We start from the raw sequence: 24,388 nt of genomic DNA, 5'->3' as shown, positions 1-24,388 counted from the left end.
TACCCTTCATCCTTTATAGCAGCAAATTCCAGATCACAACAAATTGTTGCTTCGGAGATGTTTCCTCATGCTGCCTCTGGCTTTTTTGCCAATCACCTTAAATTGGTGTCCTCTCCTACCGATTTCTCACTATTGCTCCATCAAACTATTTGTGCTTGAGAATCTCCTATTGACCTTCTCTGCTCTCAGACAACTCCAGCTTCTCCATTCTCTCCAGATAACCAAATTTCCTCATCCTTGATATCAATCTGGGAAATCCCCTCTGCACTCTGCCGAGGATCCTTCTGGAAGCACAATGGCTTAGTACTGAGTGCAGTGCTACAGCTGAGACCAGCATTTTATTAATGTTTAGCATAACATCCTTGATTTTGTGCTCTAAGAATCTCATATGATTTTTTTGGCAGCGTGTTCAACTTGTCATATCATCTTCAACTATTGGTACACATAAACCCTCAGGTCTCTCTTACTGATTTAATCCCTCTTAATTTGCCTTATCTTTCCTTCTGTTGTCCTCAATGACAAGTGCCTTGCATTTTTTCACGCTGTTATCAGACTTTGAGGTAGCAATGCTTTTTTTTATTTACTAGTGTCACAAGTAAGCTTGCATTAACACTGCAATGAAATTGCTGTGAAAATCCCCGAGTCACCACACTCCAGCACCTGTTCAGGTACACTGAGCTAGAATTTAGCTTGGCCAACCGAACCGACATGTCTTTTGACTGGAGCACCTGGCGGAAACCCACACATACACAGAAAGAACGTGCAGACTCTGCACAGACAGTCACTCAAGCCGAAAATTGAACGCGGGTCCCTGGTGCTATGAGGCAGCAGTGCTAATCACTACCACTGTGCCAAGGGTTAATTCAGGGTCATTCACAGTCATGATGTAATCCAATGTGTGCCCAGAATATTCCACTGTATGTGTCATCATCCTATATGTGATTCTGAAAGTTTGGATTATGACAGCATTTTCATGAGAAACAGCAAACATGGGAAATATTCATCCCATTTCTGATGTTGTGTATTGTGACCCAAGGAGCTATTGATATCCTCTCATCTTGGCACTGTCTGTGGAGATTCAAATTCGAGTCATCAACTTGTTTCTTCTTGCTACCTGTAACTTCAAAGGTGCGTGATCATACACTCCATACGCCATTCCCCACCCATCACCATCCCCAGGCCTCTCTTGCTGTTATCTTACCTCTTGATTTGCCTCATCGCCCCTCCTATTGTTCTCAATCAATCATTCTCAATAGAAACAGCAAACACAAGGAAACGTCAAGCTGCCCAACTGACTGGAGGAACCTTCATGATATTCCATCATCGTGGCTGTTTAGGCAAAGTTTTAAACAAGTAATAACGCCAAGGAGTGGGCACAAAGCACAAGCTGGTGATTTACTCTGCAAGATTATTTGTACTCTACAAACTACTGATTACAAAATACGCTGGCAGTAAGGAATAGAAATAATAGCACAGTGTGGGTACTGGAAGTGTAAGCAGACTTTAGAAAGTGAGAATATGAGCAGAGTTGAAATCAAGAAGGCAGAGAGAGAGCAGCAAGCAGGAATGCTTATTATGCCTGTAGCATTCCATTCTGGAATGTGAACGAAGATCAATGGAATGAAAATGCCCAAAGCAATTAAAACCCAAGTGCATTGTTCTTCAAGTGGAGTTGGAGGGAAGGGACACAATTGGACCAATGCATGCAGAATAATTCAACCCAAATCTTAATCTCACACACAATATCCTTATCTCCATCTCTAGTTTGACTTGAAAGTCCTGCGTCATATTTATATTTGGACGATTCCTACAAGAATGTCTGCAATAGTCCAAATATAAATTGGCCATGCTAAATTGACCCTGAGTGTCCTGGAATATGTAGGTGAGAGGAATTAGTGGGATAAATGTGTGGGGTGACAGGGATAGGGCCTGGATGGGATTGTCATAGGTGCAGACTCAATACACCGAATGGCCTCCTTCTGCACTGTAGGGATTCTATGAATTCTGTGAAAAAGAAGAGAACAAGCCTGTTCAATTAATTGTGGCTGATCTGTACCTATTATCCACCTTGATACCTTAATCCCTAATACCTAACAAACATGCATCAATGTCAATTTCCATTCATCCAGTTGGAAGAACTTTTTGTGGGAGAGAGTTTCAGCTTCTGTCCATTAAAATACTTTTTGACATCTTCCTGGATGTTCCAGATCCAATTTTAAGGTTATTCCCTTTTTTCTGGATTTGTCTGTCAGAGGAAATAATTTTTTTTATCAAACCTATCAACAAATTTAATATTTGGTCATATAAAATATTCTGTAATCAAGGCAATATAGTGCTGAGGTAATATTAATTTAACTTCATAAGCCACAGTATAATTTTATTGAATCTGCATTGCAAAGGCACAGAGATCCTTCCTAAAGTTCAGTGCAGGAACCAAATACAATAAAACTATTGATGTCCTAGCTCCTCATTCTGTAATTATAATTCCACCAGTGTTGGAACAAATTTCACTGCGGCATAGCTGTAAATATTAATGTTTATGATAGAAACTTGTTCAGAAATTATTTTGGAAAAAGTTAGTAAGATGTGTAGGGTACTCAAATGTGAAAGTTGGTGAAAAATCCTTCACAAGTCATCATCTGAAGAAACATTACCATGGATGTTATTGATTTTCCTCATTACCTCAGAGCAACAGTAGCAAGGGTTTTGGAAATACTGGGAAAACACCTGAAAGTTCTGGCCTGGAATCTTTCCCTCCACTGGGTACCACCTTTGGTACAAACAAGAAAACTCCCACTCCACAGACTTGAGGACAAAAATCTAGGCTGACACTCCCAATGCAACACTGAGAGAATGCCACATTGTTGGAGGTGTCATCTTTCAAGTCTTCTCTCTGAGGTGGTTGCAGAATATTCCCTGGGATGACTTCAAAGAAGAGCAAAGAAACTCTCTCCAGTGTCCTGGGCAATGTTTCTGCATCAACTGAGATGACAAAAACAGCTTCATGTGTCATTATCACCTTGTGGTTTTTTTTGGAAGCTTGCTGTGCGTAAATTGGTTGCTGTTTTCTTCCAGTGACTGCACTTCGGAAGTCCTTCAGTGGCTGAAAGCATATTTGGAGATCCTGAGTGATGCAAGGCTGCTATTTCTTCTTTCAGAGTGAAACTGTGTCCAGCAAAGGGTCTCATAACCCCAGCGTTTGAGAGGGTTGCAGCACCTTCATAGTGCTGTTACCACTTCGGCATTGAGGGATCCCCATGCCCAACACGGCACCCCTGGACATTGTGAGCATGATTCGAAACTTCTGGGGCTCCTCACTCACTGTTGAGGCACTCCTCCACTCCTTCATGTAAGGGGCAGTTGCGATTGTCTGGGACGTATCTCTCCCGAGTTCCAATCACGTTGACTGCGATCTTTACTCTGCGCCCTGTGGATATTCCCCGGTTCATTGTACCGGTGCGCTTCTTGATGATGGAATGGTGGAGGTGTTCGGATATTAGGAGGTGGGGGCTGCATCAGATTGGTCAATCTGCCACGGAAAACTTGTCCCCGACAAACAACTGTCTGTTTCCATGCTCACTCACTGTGTTCCCAGCCTCCAGGTTCTACACCGCCAGGCATATTTTCCCTCTGTTTTTTCTTTCTTACATTCCTTTTGGAGGGGTTCAAAACAAAAGGTCTTGGCACAGAAGTGGAAAGCAGGTGAACATTCATTCCCCAGCCTCCATGAAGAATTGCATCTGGGCTGTCAAAACGCCTGTTGCTTTGACGCTTCCAACTGTGCCTGCTTGATTTAGGAACTTTCAGTCAATTTCCAGCACTTCATTTATAATTCTACCCGACCCGCTTCACTTTCCTAAATGGCCGACTCGAAATGGTCGCTTGAGTCCTGGTCCCAACCCCCGCCCGCTCATCTGCTGAACATCCTCCCACTCCCCCAATCTTCCTGGTGGGAATTTGAAAGTAAACGTCTTACAATTAACGAGAGAGAGAGAGAGAGGTTTAAACAAAAACACGTTGGAACCATTAACAACAAAAATGTTTAATCTGATGCGGATTATTATACTTAACCGGGAACACCAGTGAGAATTGTGGAACAAGGGGAGAGGGTTAATTGATTGGTCATCTCTCGAGTGTTGGACCAGTTGGTGCTGAGTCGGCATGCATTATGTGAACATGCCCGTGCCAGATTTAAGACGGGGGTTATTTCACTGGCCCCTCTCTCTGTTACCAACTCTCAGCAAATATTTTCAGCCAAGACCCCCGCTGTGCAGATTGGAAGTGGTTCTTGCAGGGCAGAAATTGAGTGCAGGCGGAAAGTAGTGTGAAATCAAACCATTTGGCGAAGGTCGGGAGGTTGCGCCTGACATTCAAGATAAATCCTGGCCCACTCGGATGGGTGGATTCGGGGAAGGGGGGGAGGGTCGGGGAAGGAGGATGTTGGACACATCCCAGGATGTCAGGTGAGGGAGGGAGAAGAGTACACTGGGAGAAAGCCGTCAAATCCCAGGACTATAAAGGTTCGCAGTGATTGAAGTTAAGGTGTTTGTCCGTTGAAAAAGAGAGTCAACACCGTCACAGGCGGCATGGTGGCACAGTGGTCAGCACTGTTGCCTCACAGCGCCAGGAGACCCGGGTTCAATTCTAGCCTGGGGTCACCGTCTGTGTGGCGTCTGCACGTTTCCCCCCGTGGGTTCCCTCCGGGTACTCCGGTTTCCTCCCACAGTCCAAAGATGTGCTGGTTAACCGGCCACGATAAATTGGCCCATAGTGTCAGGGGATTGGCAGGGTAAATGTGTGGGGTTACAGGTGCGAAGATTACAGATGGTGTAACCGTGGGAAGATTTGTCTCAGAACGCACCTTGGAACTGACTCGTGAAAGAGATGGAATCTCGACACCAAGTTAACGGTCCATTGCTGTGCACCTTTCCACCCACCTTCTTCGACACTTGATGCCATGCCCCCCACCCCTTTCCGCTCTGTGGAATAAAATTAATATTTTGCGGGCCGTTTATATTCCTCCCCTGGGTTGCCATGGGGGGGGTGGGGTGGTTTCAACGCCCTCCGGTTGCTGTGCTTTCTTCGCAGGGTGCCCAGACACTCGTGGAATCGAAATGGGCAGCCTGTTCCCTCCACAAGAAGTGATGTTTTGTGGAATAAAAGAGTCCAACTATCTGGACAGGAGCTGACCTGAGAGGTTCAAGGCATTAACTACTAGTATTGACGTTTCTTGTGGAAAGGTCTCCAAACGCTGTCTCTGTGAAGATCCTTTCCTCAGTAAAAAAATGTCAGCGATATCGAAAGTTTCTGTCACTTTCTTGTCACGACAGCACTGCTGAGGGTGCCGGGCAGGTTGTTGTACCCTTCAGAGTGTGGCCAGTTCTCCAGGCTTAGGTCTGTCCTGGAGTTCATTCAACAAAATGTCACTTCTTGCGGAGGGAGTAGGCTGCCATTTCAATTCCATATGTGTTTGTGCGAGGAAGCACAGCAATCAGAGGGTGATTAACCCCACCATGGCAGCCCGAGGAGGAATCTAAACGGCCTTCAAAATATTAATTTTATTTCACAGAGTGGATAGGAGTGTGGAGCACGGGATCAAGTGTCCAAGCAAGCGGCAGGCAATGGCCCAGTGGTATTAGCACTCGACTATTAATCCAGAAATTCGCCTAATGTTCTGGAGGACCCAGATTCAAATTCAGTCACGGCAGATGGTGCAATTTCAATTCAATTTTTTTAAAAATCTGGAATTAAGAATCTACTAGCAACCATGAAATCATTATCGATTGTGGGGAAAACCCATCTGGTTCACTCATGTCCTTGAGGGAAGGAAATCTGCCGTCTTTACACCGTCTGGCCTACATGTGACTCCAGGGCCACAGCAAAGTGGTTGACTCTCAACTTCCCTCCAAGGGCAACTCGGCATGGGCAATAAATGCTGACCAGCCAGTGGCGCCCATGTCCCACAAATGAATTTTAAAAAAGTTAACGTGAGACGTCTGTTCTCTGGTTGCCTGCTGCAACAAGGATCGCCAATTCTTTTTGGTACAAGATCATCCATCTGAAACATTCACACTGCTCCCCTTCTCACAGTTGCTGTCTGACCTGTTGAGTGTGTTCAGCATTTTCTACTTCATGGGAATGTTTCTGTGGTGTAGGAAGTGATTTTAACTAGAATGCCAAGTCCGAATGTTGGGGTGATGGATTCCTTCTGCATGTCATGTGCAACGAAATCTCAACCCCTTGGGCCTGAATTTCCCCCAGGGACGTGTTAATCTGAAATTCTAAGTCTGCACCATTTCTAGGGATCTCCCCGAAGGCTGCAATAAATGTTTTCAGATCTGCATTAAAAGCAAAAATAAGGGAGGGGAAATCATTGTGTTTACCAACTCGGCCACTGAATAAAGGCGGGGTCGTTTTTTCGTGTAATCAAGTTTATGGTTGAGGAATTATCCCTGGTGGTGGGAGGAGGACGGCGGGAGGGAGTTAAGGTTGAGATTAACACAATATCTTCGAGCACGTGTCGGATCCGACTTGGGTAAAGGACGATGCAGATTCTGTGCCAAGGATTTCAACACTCGGTCACTGCGCCGATGGACTGAAGGTAGTCCTTTTTCCCAACCCATCCAATTGTAAATTACTGCCTGCCTTGCTTTCGGGATGGTTCGTATGTGAAATGGATCCAACAAGCAACGTGGTTAAGAATTAGTTTGAAAGATTGAAGACGCAAGGGTTACTTTTAACATTTAAGGACCACTTGGACGGTATCCTCCCGCAGTGACACCATTTTATCTAATCTCTGCCATCCCCATACTCCAGGCCTTCTCAGAGGAAGATTTAGCATAAGGACATGACCGGGATAAAGATCCCAAACTACGCCCACCCCTCGCCGTCTGCTCAGGATTTCCATGTCGCTCAGATATGGTTGGTTAGCCCGAAGAATTCGGTTGGTATAATCCGAAGTGGAATGGATATTCTTTAAGACCAGGGGGTGCCCTTCACTCCGCCCTCTCCCGAACCTCGAGCAACCCAGGATCAAACAGAACCCATCACTACTTATCGAGTTCGGCAAGGTTTGGCTCGGTGTGGAGCGGGAGGGAGGGAGGTGGGGGGTGGTGGTGGTCATGTGTGGAGTCTGGAATCATCACTAAGAACTGCCCAAGAGCGAACAGCGTGCGCCGTCAGTAATTTCACATTAACTCTCGGATTCTTTTTTGTTAAGTTCAATGAGGAAGCTCTTATTCCCGGGCCAAGGGAGTTGGATAAAACTGTAATCCGGTGGTCACAAATCTGCCTTCATTTCGTCAACAAGAGATTTCCACCTGGTAACACTATAATTCTCTAATCAACGGGGATGTCAGCCGGTACTGCTGATTTTCACGACTGTGCTCAGAGAATCAGAGAGAAGATGGAGGAGGCAGATAGAGGAGGCCGGAGAGACGGGCAAACAGAATCTGGTGGAGTCGGAATCATTATATGGTTTCAAGAAGGAGACAGATGTATTTCTGATTTTTTTGGTGGGGGGGAAACGGGTAAAGGGGACTTGGGGAACCGGTAGGGAGGTAGAGACCAGGGAGAGATGAGCCATGATCTGATTGAGCAGACTCGAAGGGCTGAATTTGCCTTCTTCTGCTCCTAAATCCTATGTCACATTTGCAGAGTAATCCATACAGAGCCGCCAACTCATTCCTCCCCCCCAACACCCCACACACACACACACACACACACACAGCCAAAGACTAAAAGATCGAGCTTGAATCTCTAATTTTCCCCTCCTGTATGGAGAAAGTGCAACGTCCCGATCATTGTGGAATATTAGTGTGCAAGGGACGGTTCGTAAAAAGGTTATGGTAGCTGTTGGACAGGAATCCCGAGACGTTGACATGGGACAACTTCATCAGCCCCATTAATATTAATGCTACACGTCTCTTTGTGCAACCAATATGACTTGAAAATGAAAGGAAGCTGGTAATATATCCTCGACCCCCATATTAGGAAACACGGTGCCAGTTCAAAGTTATTTTTAAATGAGGGAGAAAGGCACTTGACAGATGCAATATATGCAAATCCAGGGCTGAAAGCGCAAATTATCATCTGCAAACACTGAACAGTAATTCCATCTGCCCTAGCACTAGCCTCTTGGCTCCAAGTCCCATAATGAGTTTTCTGAATTGCAAACTGACAGACATCTTAATCAAGTCAAATCCCCAAAATTAATTCGCGATGCGCGATGCAAATGTGTCTTTCAGTCCCCTCCCCGTTCAGGTCTCCACCTTTTTCTGTTTGCTAACTAGTCCAATCGTCTGGTAAATAGACAGGGTCTTATATCGTAAAAATCCAACCTGCGCCAGGAGTCATCTCAACAGCAAATGTGGCTTTAATAATTGATACACGCCTCGGGGAAAAAATTATTTTTTTGAAATCATACTACATCTTAGAAAGTCTTTTGCATGTGCGCTAAAAAAAAGTTCAGATTATACAGTCCGGCTGTTGAGTTGTGGGGTCGGGTTGATGCAGGTAAAATACATTCTCTGTGTTGGCATTTACGTTGCGGCAAACGGTAATGAGTGTGAGCAACGGAACCTATTCTCAACGTGGTCGTTTGCCTACAGTTTCCTCGATCCTTCCTTCTCTCCTTTTTGAGATGGGGCAGGCGGAGGAAGGGGGTTCTCTCTGTCTGAAGCGGGCACTGACCTAGTCCGTCAAGTGAAGGCTGCAAGTGTTAACACTGCCCTCATCCCCGGCTGGACAAAGTGTGGACAAAATAGGGAGGGGATTGGGGGGGGGGGGTGGGGTGGGCGGTGGGGAGTTGGTGTTGTCGAAAAGTTTGGCCTGAATCTTCTTTCCCATGTGCTGGTAAATCCGCCCCAACCCAGCTGCGAGTCCTCGGGCTTGGTCCATTCAGCTAGAGCTCCTTCGGGATCTCCCGCCTGTTCATTCAGTCCCCTCCACGTCGCTGAATTTGAGGGGCCCCATCTTCGGACTGGTAATTGCCCCTTCCACGGTGTGATCGGTGCTCACATGTGACGGGAGGGTGGTGGGGGGGGGGGGGGACGGGGCGTGGGGGGGGGGGTGCTGCGGTTAGAGATTTCCCCACAAGTTTCCAGAGCAGAAGGTTGCTCCTCTCTCTCTCTGGTAATCTGGGTTGCCGCCGTTTGATTTTCGGTGAAACTCCCTCCTTTGAGCGTCGAACCAACCGCGAGGTGTTAAAATTTAGCGGCAGCAGGTAAATACACACCGAACGAAGATAGGGACAGGTGCCAACACCGGGGATCGGCTTTTGTCTGGAGGTACACGGTAGCTCGCTATCTGCAGTGCCGCAGACATGTGTTTGCTATCAGATGTACACAGCAGATCAATCCTTGTTCCCTGCGATTGACAACAACTGTCAGGTAGCTAGCTACTGGTCTTACGGGAACTGTGATCGCTGATTTGTTGCTGTACTTTTTTTTTCGCCTCCCCAACCAAGCAGATCATGTACAGCAGGGAAAGAAAGAGAGAGAGAGAGAGAAACTTGCCTTGTGTGTGCGCGGCGTGATGTTTTTGGTAACCGCCATTCTCTCAGCTAAAACATCTCAATCCCCAAACATAAACGAACAGTCAGGTAAAATCCCAACACGTGTTCTGGACAGTGTCCCGAAGATGTGGCGGGGCTGGTGGGTCAGAGCAACTATTTTGATGTATAATTCTGCAACTCCTCCTGCACTGTGAGATGACTTGTAAATTTAGTCTTGTGTTCTTTATTACACTCGCCCTCTTGGCGTCTGGACAAGATATTACAAAAAATATCCATGTGACAATTTCAGAGATTTTTTAAAAAAAATTGGTATCAGGGATAGAATTAGGCGAAAATATTGTCCCACCAAGAGCGGTGGTGGTGGTGGCATGGGCTCGCTGATGTGATCCGCGCTTTTTTAACACTGCTCTGTGCACTGATTGCAGGATTAAAGTTCTTCGAATGGAATTTGCGTTTGGCACTGTCGAATTAACGGACTCGCAATGCCCAGAGCAGAAGCTGAGCAGTTTAGGAGAAGCGACGGGCTCGGGGGCAGACAACCGGTACAGGGGGCAGCAGGATAAGTGCGGTAAGGAAATAACGGCAGCGTGCGATCTCCCTTCCAAACGCGGGGTGGGGTAGAAACGTGGGGGCCAGAGGTTTGCACTCGCACAACCGCAGCCCTCCTCAACTCCACCGCCAGTCAAATCCCCAGTTAATACAAAAAGGAGTCCTGTTCAATTCCCACCACCCACCTCTCCCCCACCTCCACCCCAAGCGGGTCGGAATTAGTTCAACAGATTCAACTTCCTGCGGTGCTTGGCTGAGAAAATAATATAAAACCTGGAAATTTAATCCGAGCTCTGTGAATTCAGAAGCCATGCGGTCAGATATATAATTAATATCTGACATTCTCCGCATAGAATTGCACATGGCTTGTGGACTGGCTGAGCCATCTCTGGTCTGTTGCTGAGCTGCCGTGCTCCTGTAATCGAGTACAAGTATTAATGTGGGTTTTGTGTACTCTTCCTGAGTACAAGTATTAATGTGGGTTTTGTGCACTCTTCCTGAGCACAAGTATTATTGTGTGTTTTGTGTACTCTCCCTGAGTGCAAGTATTATTGTGGGTTTTGTGTACTCTTCCTGGGTGCAAGTACTAATGTGGGTTTTGTGTACTCTTCCTGAGTACAAGTATTATTGTGGGTTTTGTGTACTCTTCCTGAGTGCAAGTATTAATGTGGGTTTTGTGTAGTTTTCCTAAGTACAAGTATTATTTGTGTTTTCTGTACTCTTCCTGAGTACAAGTATTATAGTGGGTTTTGTGTACTCTTCCTGAGTACAAGTATTAATGTGGGTTTTGTGTACTCTTCCTGGGTGCAAGTACTAATGTGGGTTTTGTGTAGTCTTCCTGAGTACAAGTATTATTGTGGGTTTTGTGTACTCTTCCTGGGTGCAAGTATTAATGTGGGTTTTGTGTACTCTTCCTGAGTACAAGTATTATTGTGGGTTTTGTGTACTCTTCCTGAGTGCAAGTATTATTGTGGGTTTTGTGTATTCTTCCTGAGTACAAGTATTAATGTGGGTTTTGTGTACTCTTCCTGAGTACAAGTATTATTGTGTGTTTTGCGTACTCTCCCCGGGTACAAGTATTACTACAAGTGTTGTCAGCGTGTAACTTTAGGATGGTTGATTTTGTTTTTAGTTTCAGGCCGTTGCGTTGCTGTTCCTGTTAGATTTAACCGGAAAGTTTTCCCGTGGCGGCGTGACCGCAGAGATAAAAGGGCAGGGTTGGTGATGGAGGGGGGAGGGGGCGGGTGGTGGTGGCTGTGGATAAAACTCAGTCACACTGCGGGTATATTTGTAACAGACCCAGGTCTTGAGAAAATTGGACTTTCAGAAAGGTGTACATAGATGCCAGAAATTGTAGTATTGAGAAAGACCAGAGAGTACAAAGTGCTGCCGAACATTCAACGCCAGGTTCCCATCCAGCAGCATGTCAGAAAGTGCACAGCGAGGAATTTAGGCAAACTCTACCCCTTCTATAAATCTTTTCAGTGTGGGAGTTGGAGATGAGCCGGGACTGACAGACATTAATTTTATTTTTTTACGAGGCACCAGATGAGTATTGAGGCTCCTTATTTATGGCAGGCACCGCGATAATCTGTGGTGATGATGGTCGGGCGGGGGGAAGTCCAGGTTTGGGTTACTAACCTGACTGAATTTACGGGCTGTTGATTCTTTTTTTCTCCCCTCCCAAGCCTGCTATAAATTAACCGGGCGGTGGTTATGTTGGTTCGCCCCTTGCTCGCTTCGCAGCCCAGCTAAACACAACTCGCTGTGTCAAGTGTGAGAGAGGGAGAGAGACTGGGCAAAGACAGATTTAAGGGAATATTCTGCACCAACAAGTTAACTTGCCCTTCCATCCGAGAGTTTAATGCCAAGATGACCACGTCAGAATTCGAGTCATAGAGAGGTTTACAGCATGGAAACAGGCCTTTTGGCCCAATTTGTCCATGCCGCCCTTTTTTTAAACTCCGAAACTCCTAAACTTTTAAACCCCTAAACCCCAGTTACCGCGCGTTTGACCCATATCCCTCTATACCCATCTTACCAATGTAACTTTGACAAAGGGTCATCTGGACTCGAAACGTCAGCTCTTTTCTCTCCTTACAGATGCTGCCAGACCTGCTGAGATTTTCCAGCATTTTCTCTTTTGGTTATCCATCTAACCGTCTAAATGTTTTTTTAAAAGACAAAATTGTATCCGCCTCCACTACTACTTCTGGCAGCTCGTTCCAGACACTCGCCATCCTGTGTGTGTGAAAAAATTGCTCCTCTGGACCCTGTTGTATCTCTCTCCTCTCACCTGAAACCTCTGCCTTCTAGTTTGAGACTCCCCTACCTTTGTGAAAAGATATTTCGGTTTGGAGACGAACGAAAGGTGTTCATGGCCCCAGTCCTGAATTGCCACCTTCACCCATTACACCGTGACTCTTTTTCCCCTTTGTCCCGAAACAAAGGGACATATTTATTTTCCACCAAAGCACCAGATTATATCTATATATTTTAAAACACATATGTAAGCGCCGGATGCTTTTAAATGAAATTGTGAAAATAACCCACTGTCTTTCCTGCATTCCAAATTCTCAGGTAGTCTGGTAAATGGCGCCATTTAGTTCGCAGCCGCTGCCACTTGTGTGGTTTGCCTGAATCTCAGTACCGAGCCACCTCGATCATGGTTTATATTCTTTCACTGCAGCTTTTAAATTAAATCCCCCAATTATAGAGAAAAATAATTCGTTTTTAAAAAGAACAACACCATTATTAATCGGCGTAGCTTCACACATTGCACAAATAAATCAGCGGGCTGGGATCAAAATAAGGATTTTCTTGGCTGCTGGCGGGGTACACGGGCCCTTGTAACCGGTGACGAAGAAGGTGTTAACTTCGGGGGTGTCGGGGCGGGGGGGGAGGTGGTGGTGACCGGGGCTTTCACTGAAATGACTGCGGAAGTGGTCTCAACTGAGAAACGAAAACGTGCGGCTCAGTTTTCAAGGAAACTGGAAGGTTCAGCAGCTGGAGATGGATCCATTTTCCCACTTAAAGGGAAAAAGACCGGGCTGAGTGCGCAGAGTATTTCCCACCTTTCATTCCCAGACAGAGAGGTCGACAACGTGAAACCGAAAGAGAAAATGCTGGAAAATCTCAGCGACTCTGGCAGCATCTGTTTAAGCAGAGGAAAGAGTTGACGTTTCGAGTCCAGGTGATCCTTTGTCAAAGCTAAACGGCATGGAAAGTGAGAGCTATTTATACTACAGGGTGAGGGAACGAAAGATGAGTCATAGCCACAGAAAGAAGGGGAAAGACGAAGAGTTGGTAATGGCAATCCATAGAGGGAATTTTATCACCCGGGAATGCTTCAGCTTTCATTGTCCCCAACATAATATCTCTTCGGCCTCTTGATATTACACGACCCGAGACCAAAGGCAACGTGGTTTATGACTAACCAGCCAGCTGACTTTATTGTATGCCCAGGAATGAACTGGCTCCTCGTGTTCAGGCACCAGCCGACTTTGGATCTGGATTGCAATGCCGAATGGAGGATCCTCTTGGAAAAGTGCACGGGCTTCAAGCAAGGCCACAACCAGCAAGGTGGCTTTGCAAACGGCGGCGGAGTGAAATGACAGGGGGAGAAAGTGCACCTTGCGAGATGAAGAACCGAGAACCCGTGCAGCAGCCACCTGGAAAGATGGATGGGGATGGGGAGGAGGCGCGGGGCGGGGGTTGGGGGGGGGGGGCTGGGAGGGGACGTGCAGAGAATTTTTTTCCCTATCTGTGTTCATTTGAAAACATATTTGATTTGGTTTGATTTACTATTGTCACGTATGCAATGAAAAGTATTGTTTCTTGCGCGATATCCAAGCAAAAAAATACCGTCCATAGAGTATATAGGGGAGAAGCAGAGGAGAGGGTGCAGAATGTAGTGTTACAGACACAGCTAAGGTGCAGAGAAAGGTCGGTTTAATATCAGGTAGACTTGGTCAAGCAGTGGAGACCTTTCCCCATGCTGGTTTAAACCAAATTCCAACTGATCCTCAGTGAAGTGGCATTCACAAGTTATTACAATGCCCAAAAGGACCAGCTTAATTCTCAAAAGCTCGAAGGTTGGCAGACTTACGCCGACTGGGGCAAAAGGCTGGCAATTTAAAACTAGGGTGATTTGATCTGATGTATTATTGTCACATATACTGGGATGCCGTGAAACGTATTGTTTCTTGCGCGCTGCCGTTCATAGAGTAGAAGAAGGTGCAGGAAGTCGTGTTAGAGTCACAGCTGGGATGGAGAGAAATCATCTCACTGAAAGGATTTTTTTCTTGCGTGAGAGTGGAGAGGGAGAGAGGTAGGAGCTTGAAATGCTTTCAGTACTAACGAATGCTCCAACAAAGTATCGTCTCGCTGAAGTGGTGGGGTCCAAACAAAAGGTAAATCCTGAGTCGGGTTATGTTCAGACGCTGTAGCGAAAGGTGCGCATGGAAGTTGAACGTTGCTTGAGATAGGAGGAAGAAGGCATTTCCGCCTCGTCCCACATCACTTTAGTTTTTCACTTAGTTGTGAACGGCAGCAAGAATTCCAGAGGGAACCTGGGACAGGAATCATCCAGGAAAGACAGTGCAAAAGATGTAGAAACACAACCGCCGCGAGGGGAAAGCAGCGACATATCATTCAGCGTTTCGGACCCCCACGGTGGAACTTTGACCAGCCGCTTGGTGCGGCTTTATCCATCCAAATTAATCCTAACTGTTTTTTTCTAAAGCAGCGGCATATGGACAACAATTTTCAGGATCACACGGGTCTCATCAACTCAGTAATGCATCATTTGGTCAAGCGACATGGCAAGAGCGAACGCCAGCAGATTACTCCCGCCCTTACGGCAAAAGGTTCTGAGGGTCTGGAATTAAATGGATGAGAGAATATTCACCCGTCTTCACTCAACAATCAGTGTCTTCTGCTCCAGCACATTTCACACCGCAGCATCGCCAGATTTCGAGGAGGGGAAAAACGGCAGCAATGAGGCCCCAGTGAGAAATCTCTTCTGAACGTTCTTGCTGCCGCACCCGACAGTCGACAGTCCCCTCCCGTGTGGATTCCAGAATAAAGCACAAGTGCGGGAAATCAAATGCACATCCGACTGCTGGTGTGAAAAAAGAAACATTCAAAAGATCTCTATTTCTCGGCACGTCCAGATTTTTCAGAATGATAGCAGTTATATGGAGAGAGTAGAGAAACTGGGGATTACTCTGTAAGAGCAAAGAAGTCCGGCGTCCACAATCCTGAAGGGGATTTGATGGAGTAAACCAGGTGGAATCGGTTGGTCGATAACTGGAGACACAAATGCAATATCATTGACAAAGGAATTTGAGGAGAAAGATGGGATTTTCTTTAAACTCTCAGATGTTTTGCTTTGAAACACGGGACCTGAAAGGGCGATGGAAGCAGAAGTGGTGGTTTTAAAACAAAAATGCATGTAGACCCGAAACAGAAACATTCGCATTTATTGCAAAAGCACTGGATTTCAGACCAGCAGTTTCACAATTTAAGAACCAATAGAATGGATGAGGGAGGTGATGATGAGGTGGAACTGGGTCTCTGACCCCAGGTTTTTGCATTTTTAGATGATGTTGCCAATGGAAAATATGTAAAGAAGTAACTGGGGAAATTTAAACAAAAGCCATCGGGTAATACTTCATCGGAATGCAGGTATAGCATGGAATAAATAAGTCAAATGGAATGTTGGCATTTATTGCAAAAGAACTCGAGTATAGAAGTAGAAAAGTATTGTTCTAATTGTGTAAGTATTCTATCCAGTTTGAGTCTCCTTGTTTTATTTATTAGTGTCACAAGTAGGCTTACATTAACACTGAAGTTACTGTGAAAATACCCCCAGTCGCCACACTCCAGCGCCTGTTTGAGGACACTGAGGGATAACTTAGCATGACCTATGCACCTAACAGCATATATTGAGGAAGAATGTGGTGGCATTGGAGGCAGTTCAAAGGAGGCTCACCAGAGTGATCCTGGGGATGAAAGAGTTGTGGTACGAGGAGAGATTAAACAGTTGAGGTTTATACTCGCTGGAGTTTTGAAAAATGAGAAAGGATCTGATGAAGTATATAAAATACTAAAAGGGATTGCTAAAATAAGCGTAGACGAAATGTTTCCTCCCCTGTGGGGTAATCTTGAACAAAGGGTTACAGGTATAGGCTGAGAGACAGTAGATTTAAAACTGAGATGAGAAGGAATTTCTCTCGCAGAACGTGGTGAATTTGTGGAACTTGCTGCCTCACAACGCGGGTGGCGTCTGACTCATTGAATGGTTTCATGAAGGAGATAGACAGATTGCTGATTTTAAAAATGGAGTTAAAGGGATATGGGGACCGTGTCGAGAAGCGGATTTGAGACCAGGGAGAGATCAGACATGATCTGATCGAATGGCGGAGCAGGTTCAAAGGGCTGCATTGCCTACTTCTGCTCCTAGTGCCAATGTGGAAAAGGGATTGAGACGAACTGGATGGCACTTGCAATGATGGGCCGATTGTCCTCCCGGCCTTGAGTTGGAATGAAGCATTTCCTCACTTGGCCCAAGCAACCAAAAGCCTTTCACACGATGAATGGGGAAGAACAGTTGTTATGCAGGGAAGGGGTGGAAAGCTTAATGTTTCCTTTCTGTCTCGAGGTGAACCCATTCTTGGTGCCCGCTTTATACTGAGTGCCTTACCAACATGTGGCATATGGAAGTCTCCTTGCGCTAGCCCCACATGCAACCACCTTTCTGCCACAATCCTTGTCAGCTGCTTTTTTACGCTACCTCAATCGACCCTTGAAGTTTGGCACATGTTGACTCCTCAGCGGTAGGGGGGAAGCGTCTCTGTGGGTCAGTGCACCAGAGGGCACAGTGTGGCGCCCTAACAACCAAGATGGAGTGGGCTGCCCACCTCTGCCTCATTCAGGAAATGGCCTACCCAGTAAACTTGGTGTGACCCACACCCTCTTGGAAAACAGCTCTGCTCGTCTGTTTTCAGCCCTATCTCCCGGCCACCGCACTCTTGAGCCAGAGCTGTGAGAGGTCTTCCTCACTCGGGACTTGGCAACCTAACCACGCCACCGAGAAATTCCTTCTGAACAACTGTGTGGCGCGGCTCAACCGAACAGATTGCATTCTTCACTCAATCCGAAAGCTCAGGGGCATGACATCACCGTTCCCAGCGCCTCTCCGGCCGGCCCGGAGAATACATGTTCCAGCAGCTGGACGTTGTTGACAACTGCACATCAGCTTCGTCAGAAGAGCCTATCTCTCTCTCTCTCTAATTCCTGGTATCCTTTGTATGTTTGAGAGTGCAGGGCGCAACCTGGTTCTGATAGGAAAGGGGCACGGTATTAGTTTACAAACTCACAGTTTGCCGTCTTAATCCAAGCGAATTTATTTGAACTTTGCCCCATTTAAACAAAATCTGCGGGATGGGCGAGACTGTGTCCAAAGTTTGCGGCCGCAGTGGCTTCATTTTTGTGCACACATTAACCCGCAGAACAAGATCGACTGTAACACGACATTCGGCGCTCTCTCCTCTCCTCCTCCCCACTATGAACGGTGTGTTTTGTCTGTATAGCGCGCAAGAAACAACACTTTTTTTAATGGAAAACATCGAAGATAGGAGCAGGAGGAGGCCATTTGGCCCTTCCAGCCTGCTCCACTATTCATCACGATCATGGCTGATCATCCAACTCAATGGCCTCATCCGGCTTCTCTCCCCCTCCCCCCACCCCCACCCCCGCATAATGTTTGATCCCTTTCGCCCCATATCCCCATACATGTAACAATAATAAATCAAATGATAATAAATCAAATAATAAATAAAATCAATTCAAATTCTCAGCGGCAAAGAATTAAGTCGCACTGCTCCGGCTTAATCAGCGGCAAGGCACGCTGCTAACGCCAAAGTTCATGATTCAGTTGCCCCCAAGGCACTAAACTGACGGCAGGGCCCGTGCTGTCTGTTTATTGCCGCCGCTTCTTACACAATTTGTCTGGGTGGAGAAACAAGAAAATCGAGAGCAAGAGTAAATGGCTAGAATGCAGCCGGGCTGAGTCTGCAGTGAAGTGGGGTGGTGGAGTGGGGAGAGATTCGGGTATTTTTAAAATTTCTTTTGGGGAGAGAGAGCCGCTGATGTGAGCGTGTGGGGATCTTCAGCTCGCTGCCTTGGAGTCACTGGGACAGCTGCTATTCACTGACGTCCCCCCCCCCCCCCCCCACAAACCGTTTGCACCTCAATTGTTATTGGCAGGTTAGAGGAGCTAATCGAAGTTTGCGACCTCCCCTACAATCCTGTGACCAGCCAGCCGGAGAGGCCAATCCGCACGGTAGGAAGGTGGGATTTCCTTCGCCGGGACCCTCTGCCTCCTCCTCCTCCTCCTCCCCTCCCACCCCCCGCCCCCTTTATCCAAGGTGCCTCATTCCACAGCCACTACTGTGTGTCCAAATGGACAGCAATAGGAAACAGCCGCCCCATCGATTCGGACAAGGGGGGTGGGGGGGAAATAAACAAGACTGAGGAGTTTCGGAGTTAACAACTGGGATTAAGGAGAGCCGGGGTGCAAATCGTTCCAGGCATAAGAAACAAAAAAAAACTTTTTTTTGGAAAAAAAACAACCCCACACAAATCTGCATGGACCATTTGGAGACTGTTTTCTAATCGGAAATCTTGCCCCTGGTTCAGGCTGGTGTCGACTATGGCAGCGACTTCTCTCAAATCCTTGCAAACCGCGCCTGGGAATAATAGTTCTTTCGGGATCAGACACTTAACCGGGACGCCCAACAGTGAGAGCGGAGGTAAGATTTGATCGAAGCCAACCAAAGGAGGGTTGGAGCTGCGGCTGGCTGGGCCCTCTCTCTGAACGGCGGCATCGGATAATGGCAAAAATAAATTGCCCAACTCTTCCGAGCAAATTCCACCGCGATACCAACAACGATTAAAGAGCCGTGCCTTCCCCAGTCTATTTACTGGACTTGCTCCCTCCTTCAATTTGAACCAATTGACTGGTTTGGAAATTTGTATTTTAAATTAATCTGAAAATAATTGTGCAATGAAGGGGGGATGGGGGAAAGGAAAACAAATTCGCTATTTGGGATTTAATTAATTTGGGGTTTCAATCCCAAAATGGAAGCGAATGTTATTTACACGTATTTACATCCCAACGAATTAATTGTACCGTTCACCAAGTTGACACAACTTGGAAATAACTATTGAGACGGGATTTGTCTGAACCCGAGTTCAGTTTCTCGATTATTCGGCGTTCATTGTGAATTATTTCCTCTGTATAAATTAAAACTCTGGCTGCAACACGCGATCACAGTGATAACATTCCTGACTATGATGTGTTCCGCGACGGCAAGGACAGACTTATTCTGGTCAGAAATTATAATATTAATCATGATCACAAAATAACATTTCGCAAGGCACTTTGATAAGAGTAGTTTTTTTTCAGGTCGACCCAGGAGTGCAGAGGGGAGTTTTTTTTTGAGAACAGGGCGGGCTGTCCCCAACAATCCCGTCATGTAAAGTGCCAAAACACAGCGCTGCAACTTCACACAAAAAAAACGCTCTGTCCGCCCGCTCCCCGGGAAACATTTCGGCATTTCCAAACCAATAATTCTCTTCAATAACTTTAACTCTTTCAAAAATATTGCGTTCTGCCTCCGAAAGCAGCCAGGTCGCCAAGTTCAGAAAGGCTATTTATTCACCGTTTAGATGCAGGGAGGGCAATGTCTAGAACCAGTTCATTTAGAGATACAAACACGACCAAACTGGGAGTATCTGAATATCAGAAATTGGAAAGAGATTGGACATATCATACGGGTGCAAAGTAGAACAATTGGATCAAGTCAAACAATCTCGTCTCCAGCGCCAGCTTATCTCTGATAAAAGCGAAGCAGTTTTTATCGACGAGAATCCGCTTTTGGAAAACGAAAGTTTATATATATTAAATTTGATGAAATAGATTAACAAATGGAATTGGAGATGTTGTAAAGGGAGCTCGGCAGAAACAAGAGCAGGGCCCCTATTCTGTCTCCTCTCGTGTTTATTGTGCCGGATTGTGCAACCATGTACACCAAAAAAAACTCAACAATACACTTTTCTCCGAATCGAAATAAACCCGGGCGGGGAACGGGGGATGCATCCCATCCCGATGCTGCTGATTTGATCCACAAAGATTTGGGGTAAAATTGTTTTTTGTTTGAATTTCAGGAACAATAAGAGGGTTGGGAGGCCGGCCGGAGTTTTCAGCAAAAGCAAATGTATATTTTATTTTCTGGGTTGAATCATTGTTCAGTTTTCCACCAAAACTTTGAACAAATCGACGTTGGAAATATCTGTAGCGATGGCGATGCCCGTTCAGTTTATTTTTGACAATTGGAGCCGTCAATTATTGCATTGTCTAGCGCTCGATCGATTGATCTTTCTTTGTAGATGTCGTGTTGGAAGCGTGGAACAGAGGTTAACACACTCGCAATTTATAGACAATACCGCGGCCGGTCTTGGTAAAGTTGCAAGATTCTGGTGGATGGGAAGGAGGCGGGGGGAGTGGGTGGGGGGACATGGAGTGACTGAAACTTCTGGCCGTCGATGCGGTTCTGAGGAATCTCTGGCGTTGTTGGCGGAGCGAGGGGAGAAGGGCATTCTCTCATCTTGTGTATTATTGTTGTGTCTCCCACCTTCCCTGCCCTCCCTCCCTCCCTCCCTCGCCTCCCGGCAGGAGAGAGCGAGCAGCTCCGGCGATGCAAGTCCGACGACTCGGGCTCCGAAGACAGTTCGGTCAAAAAGAAACAGCGGAGGCAGAGGACTCACTTCACCAGCCAACAGCTGCAGGAACTCGAGGCGACCTTCCAGAGGAACCGCTACCCCGATATGTCCACGCGGGAGGAGATAGCGGTGTGGACAAACCTCACCGAGGCGAGGATCAGGGTAAGATCGGGGTACAATTCCTGTCTTTTGACTGTAACACACCCCCACCGCCATTTCCTCCTAAACCAAAAAAAATCACGTGCATCGATGGCGGCGACTGCAATGTCGATCCCACTTTAAAGACTTTCAATGTCGCCGAACAGCGAGATCCAGAAACTTTTGAACTTTTTTTGTTGACTGGTTCGGGCGACACTTTGAGGAACAAGCTTTTACCATTTGAAGAGGAATTTCTTGCACAAGTCAGGGAATGATTGCAACCGATTGCAAAACACGGGACGGGAACGAACAGTTTGTGGGTAACTCGGGATTTTATTTTAAACCACTCAGTTCTAACTCTCCTGCTGTGTGGGTTGATTCAAACACACAAGCAGCGGTGGCTCCGAACGCCTCGAACCACAGGTTTGCCTCGAATCTCGAACCCAGTTTTTCTTTGTCTCAACCCTCTTCCCTGGGTTTTAATCAGACTTTTCAGTCGGCCAAGACTAGTTCCTAGAGTAAGCGAAGCTTGAAATATCTTGGGTGAAATAAGCACCGCGTGGATCGGGGGTCATGTCCAACATCGATGGAATTGAGTGCAGGAGGGACACAAATTAGCTGCACAGGTTGAGAAAAGACAAACGGGATCCTTACATGTCTGCGTGTTTATTCGGACATTATACGTGCGTTGGAAGACTCAATTCTCTACACCCGAGCTAGGAGAGTAACACAACATTCTGTACTCTCTCCTTTCCTTTTCGATGAACGGTATGCTCTGTCTGTACAGCGTGCAAGAAACAATACTTTTCACTTCATACTAATACATATGACAATTTTTATAGTCATATGTACTGGGATGCAGTGAAATGTATTGTTACTAGCGCGCTGCGCAGACAAAATATACCCTCCATAGAGTATATGGTGGAGAAGGAAAGGGTGCAGAAGACGGTGTTACAATCATTATGTGGAGTTGCCGGCGTTGGACTGGGGTCAGCACAGTAAGGAGTCTCAGAACACCAAGTTAAAGTCCAACAGGTTTATTTGGAATCACGAGCTTTAGATGCACTGTGCTTCTTACTGTCAATCGTAGCCAGGGTGTAGAGAAAGGTCAGCTTAATTGAAAGGTCTGATGGCAGCAGGGAAGAAGCTGTTCTTCAGTCGGTTGACAAGCGATCTCAGACTTCTGCTTCTTTTATGTTTCTTTTTGGTTTTTGACCCTGTTTATGTCGCAGGTTTAGGTGAGAAAATATCAGATACACCACTTGACTGAAACTGTTTTGTTTTTAAAAGAAAATAATTTCCGTCTGGTTTTTCCAGATGGGCAGTGCTTGGTGTTCTCTTTCTTTTAATTGCATGAAAGTCAAAGCTGAGAATTAAACCGCTTTCATTTTCCGGTTTTGTCCAGGTATGGTTCAAAAATCGCAGGGCCAAGTGGAGGAAACGGGAGCGCCACCAGCAAGCGGAACTCTGCAAAGGCGGGTTTGGCGCGCCCTTCAATGGGCTGGTGCAACCCTACGAGGACGTGTACTCGGGGTATTCGTACAATAACTGGGCCACCAAAGGACTCGCCGCCAACCCCATCTCGGCGAAGAGTTTCTCCTTCTTCAATTCAATGAATGTCAACACTCTGTCGTCGCAGGGCATGTTTTCGACGACCAGCACGCTCCCCTCTATGACTATGGTGCCCTCGGCGCTGCCCGGCTCAAGCCTGAATAACCTGAACGGCAGCCTGGGCAGCCCCTCGCTGAACTCGGCGGTGGCTGCCGCTCCGTGCCCCTACGGGACTGGCTCCAGCCCGTACGTGTACCGGGACAACTGCAACACCAGCTTGGCCAGCCTCAGACTGCGAGCCAAGCATCACTCGTCCACCTTCAGCTACGGGCCCATGCAGAACCCAGCTTCCAACCTCAGCCCCTGTCAATATGCGGTGGATCGACCAGTATAAGATGGACTTGACATTCGGAACCTCTCATTTTTAGCCCAACTATTTTAGTGGGGAAGTGGGGGTGGGGGTCGTTGAGGGGAGAGGTGGGGGGAGGATGGAGATGGAGGGGATATCCACTGCAACACAAAACACGATTATCGCGCTCTCTCCCCCATTCCTCCCCCACCCCCACCACCCTTTCGTCCGTCTATAATTTGTTAATATGGAGAGTGTCGGCTACTCACTGCAAATTGTACCTCCAGAGCTACACACGAGGTGCTCAGTAATTAGGATCATGTATCGTGGAAAGCAGCCTCCTCCGCCCACGCAGGAATAGTGTTGGACCACCTAGACGTGGCGAGGAAATGCAAATCAGCGGTTAAAAAAAATCCCAACCAAATATGTCTCTTTTTCAAAAAAAAGCAAAAAAGTATGTATATATTTACAACCTTTAAACAACACCCGAGGAATTGGAATGGTTCAAAACCTACGTGTTAGATTTCAGAAAGAAAACAGAGTCAATGTTATAGATTCCAATCACACTGGGGGTGAGGGGGGTTGTGATTTCCCTTGGGTGGTATATGTGACCACCTCTTCCCCACATCTCTCCGTTATAAGTCTTTTATTAATTCGCCCAGACAAGAACTGCCACCCCCCCCGCCCCCGCCCCCGTCCCTGCCGCCACCACCTCTCTCGCAGCCAGTACCTACTCTCCTAAACCCCACCGCCCTCCACCAAGAACAAGGATGAGCTGGGGGGAAATATTTGTCGACTTATGGATTTCAGACCATGTCCCTGGACGCAGTGACGTTTCTCTGCTCAACTGCAGTCGGCACAGGGATGTGTCATCACCACCACCCGAATGGTTGGCGCCTTCGATCCAGCATGTCCATCATCGAAAGGGATTTATTTTTCATCAATAAGGACCCGTGTTAATGTGGGGCGTGGGGGGGAAAATGGAAGTAAAATTTTCAGGTTGAGATCTTTCAGTATTGATAGCCTGGAATATATTTTACAGTATTCATAATCTTGTAGAATTTGATTATTTCCCTATAAATAGGACAGTGCGTAAACGAAATTGACTCTTTTTATTCTCAAGTAACTTTGGTTTTGTTGGGGTTTCGAGTTGCTTTGGAAAAGTTACATCACCGCCGTGCTGTACATGCGAGTTATTAAAGCACTGTAATCCGTGTATGGCCGTTGATAAAAGGTTTCCCCCAATTTAATAAAACGGAGGAAGCCGCGGATGCGTAGCAAATTTCGCCCCCTGATCACTGCGCAACCTCCGGCCCCAGGTTGGGCTGCCTCAACGCTGCGAGACTCCCCGCCCCTCCCGGGTGAGTCTGAACAGACCAAGTTCAGAATTCACCTTCGCAGCGTCGGAACGGGCGAGCAAAGTAACGGGGTGCTGCCGTTTGGTTGGTGTGTGTGTGTGTGTGTTAGGTGGGGGTGAGGCTTGGGACAAAGCCAAATTC

The 24,388-nt window shown here is 46.7% G+C and overlaps 1 protein-coding gene across 6 annotated transcripts; it reads left to right on the top strand.

The window, feature by feature from the left end:
- The first annotated feature begins 8,489 nt into the window (after positions 1–8,489).
- LOC145361153 (pituitary homeobox 3-like) lies at positions 8,490–22,989 on the top strand. Of its 6 annotated transcripts, none has more exons than XM_080216777.1 (4): positions 8,490–8,514; positions 9,940–10,082; positions 20,805–21,013; positions 22,395–22,989. In XM_080216777.1, the coding sequence occupies exons 2-4, from the start codon at positions 9,956–9,958 to the stop codon at positions 22,932–22,934; spliced, it is 876 nt and encodes a 291-aa protein (XP_080072903.1). In that variant the 5' UTR covers positions 8,490–8,514; positions 9,940–9,955; the 3' UTR covers positions 22,935–22,989. The 6 variants fall into 6 exon arrangements, with proteins under 6 accessions (XP_080072903.1, XP_080072901.1, XP_080072902.1 ...); XM_080216775.1 differs by lacking the exon at positions 8,490–8,514 and adding an exon at positions 8,842–8,983; XM_080216776.1 differs by lacking the exon at positions 8,490–8,514 and adding an exon at positions 9,106–9,223.
- The last annotated feature ends 1,399 nt before the right edge of the window (positions 22,990–24,388 follow it).

The sequence above is a fragment of the Carcharhinus amblyrhynchos genome, chromosome 34, assembly GCF_965287045.1.
Source record: "Carcharhinus amblyrhynchos chromosome 34, sCarAmb.v2.hapA, whole genome shotgun sequence".
NCBI classification, from domain to species: Eukaryota; Metazoa; Chordata; class Chondrichthyes; order Carcharhiniformes; family Carcharhinidae; genus Carcharhinus; species Carcharhinus amblyrhynchos.
The sequence above is the reverse complement of the archived record's forward strand: the minus strand, read 5'-3'. Positions and strand labels throughout refer to the sequence as shown.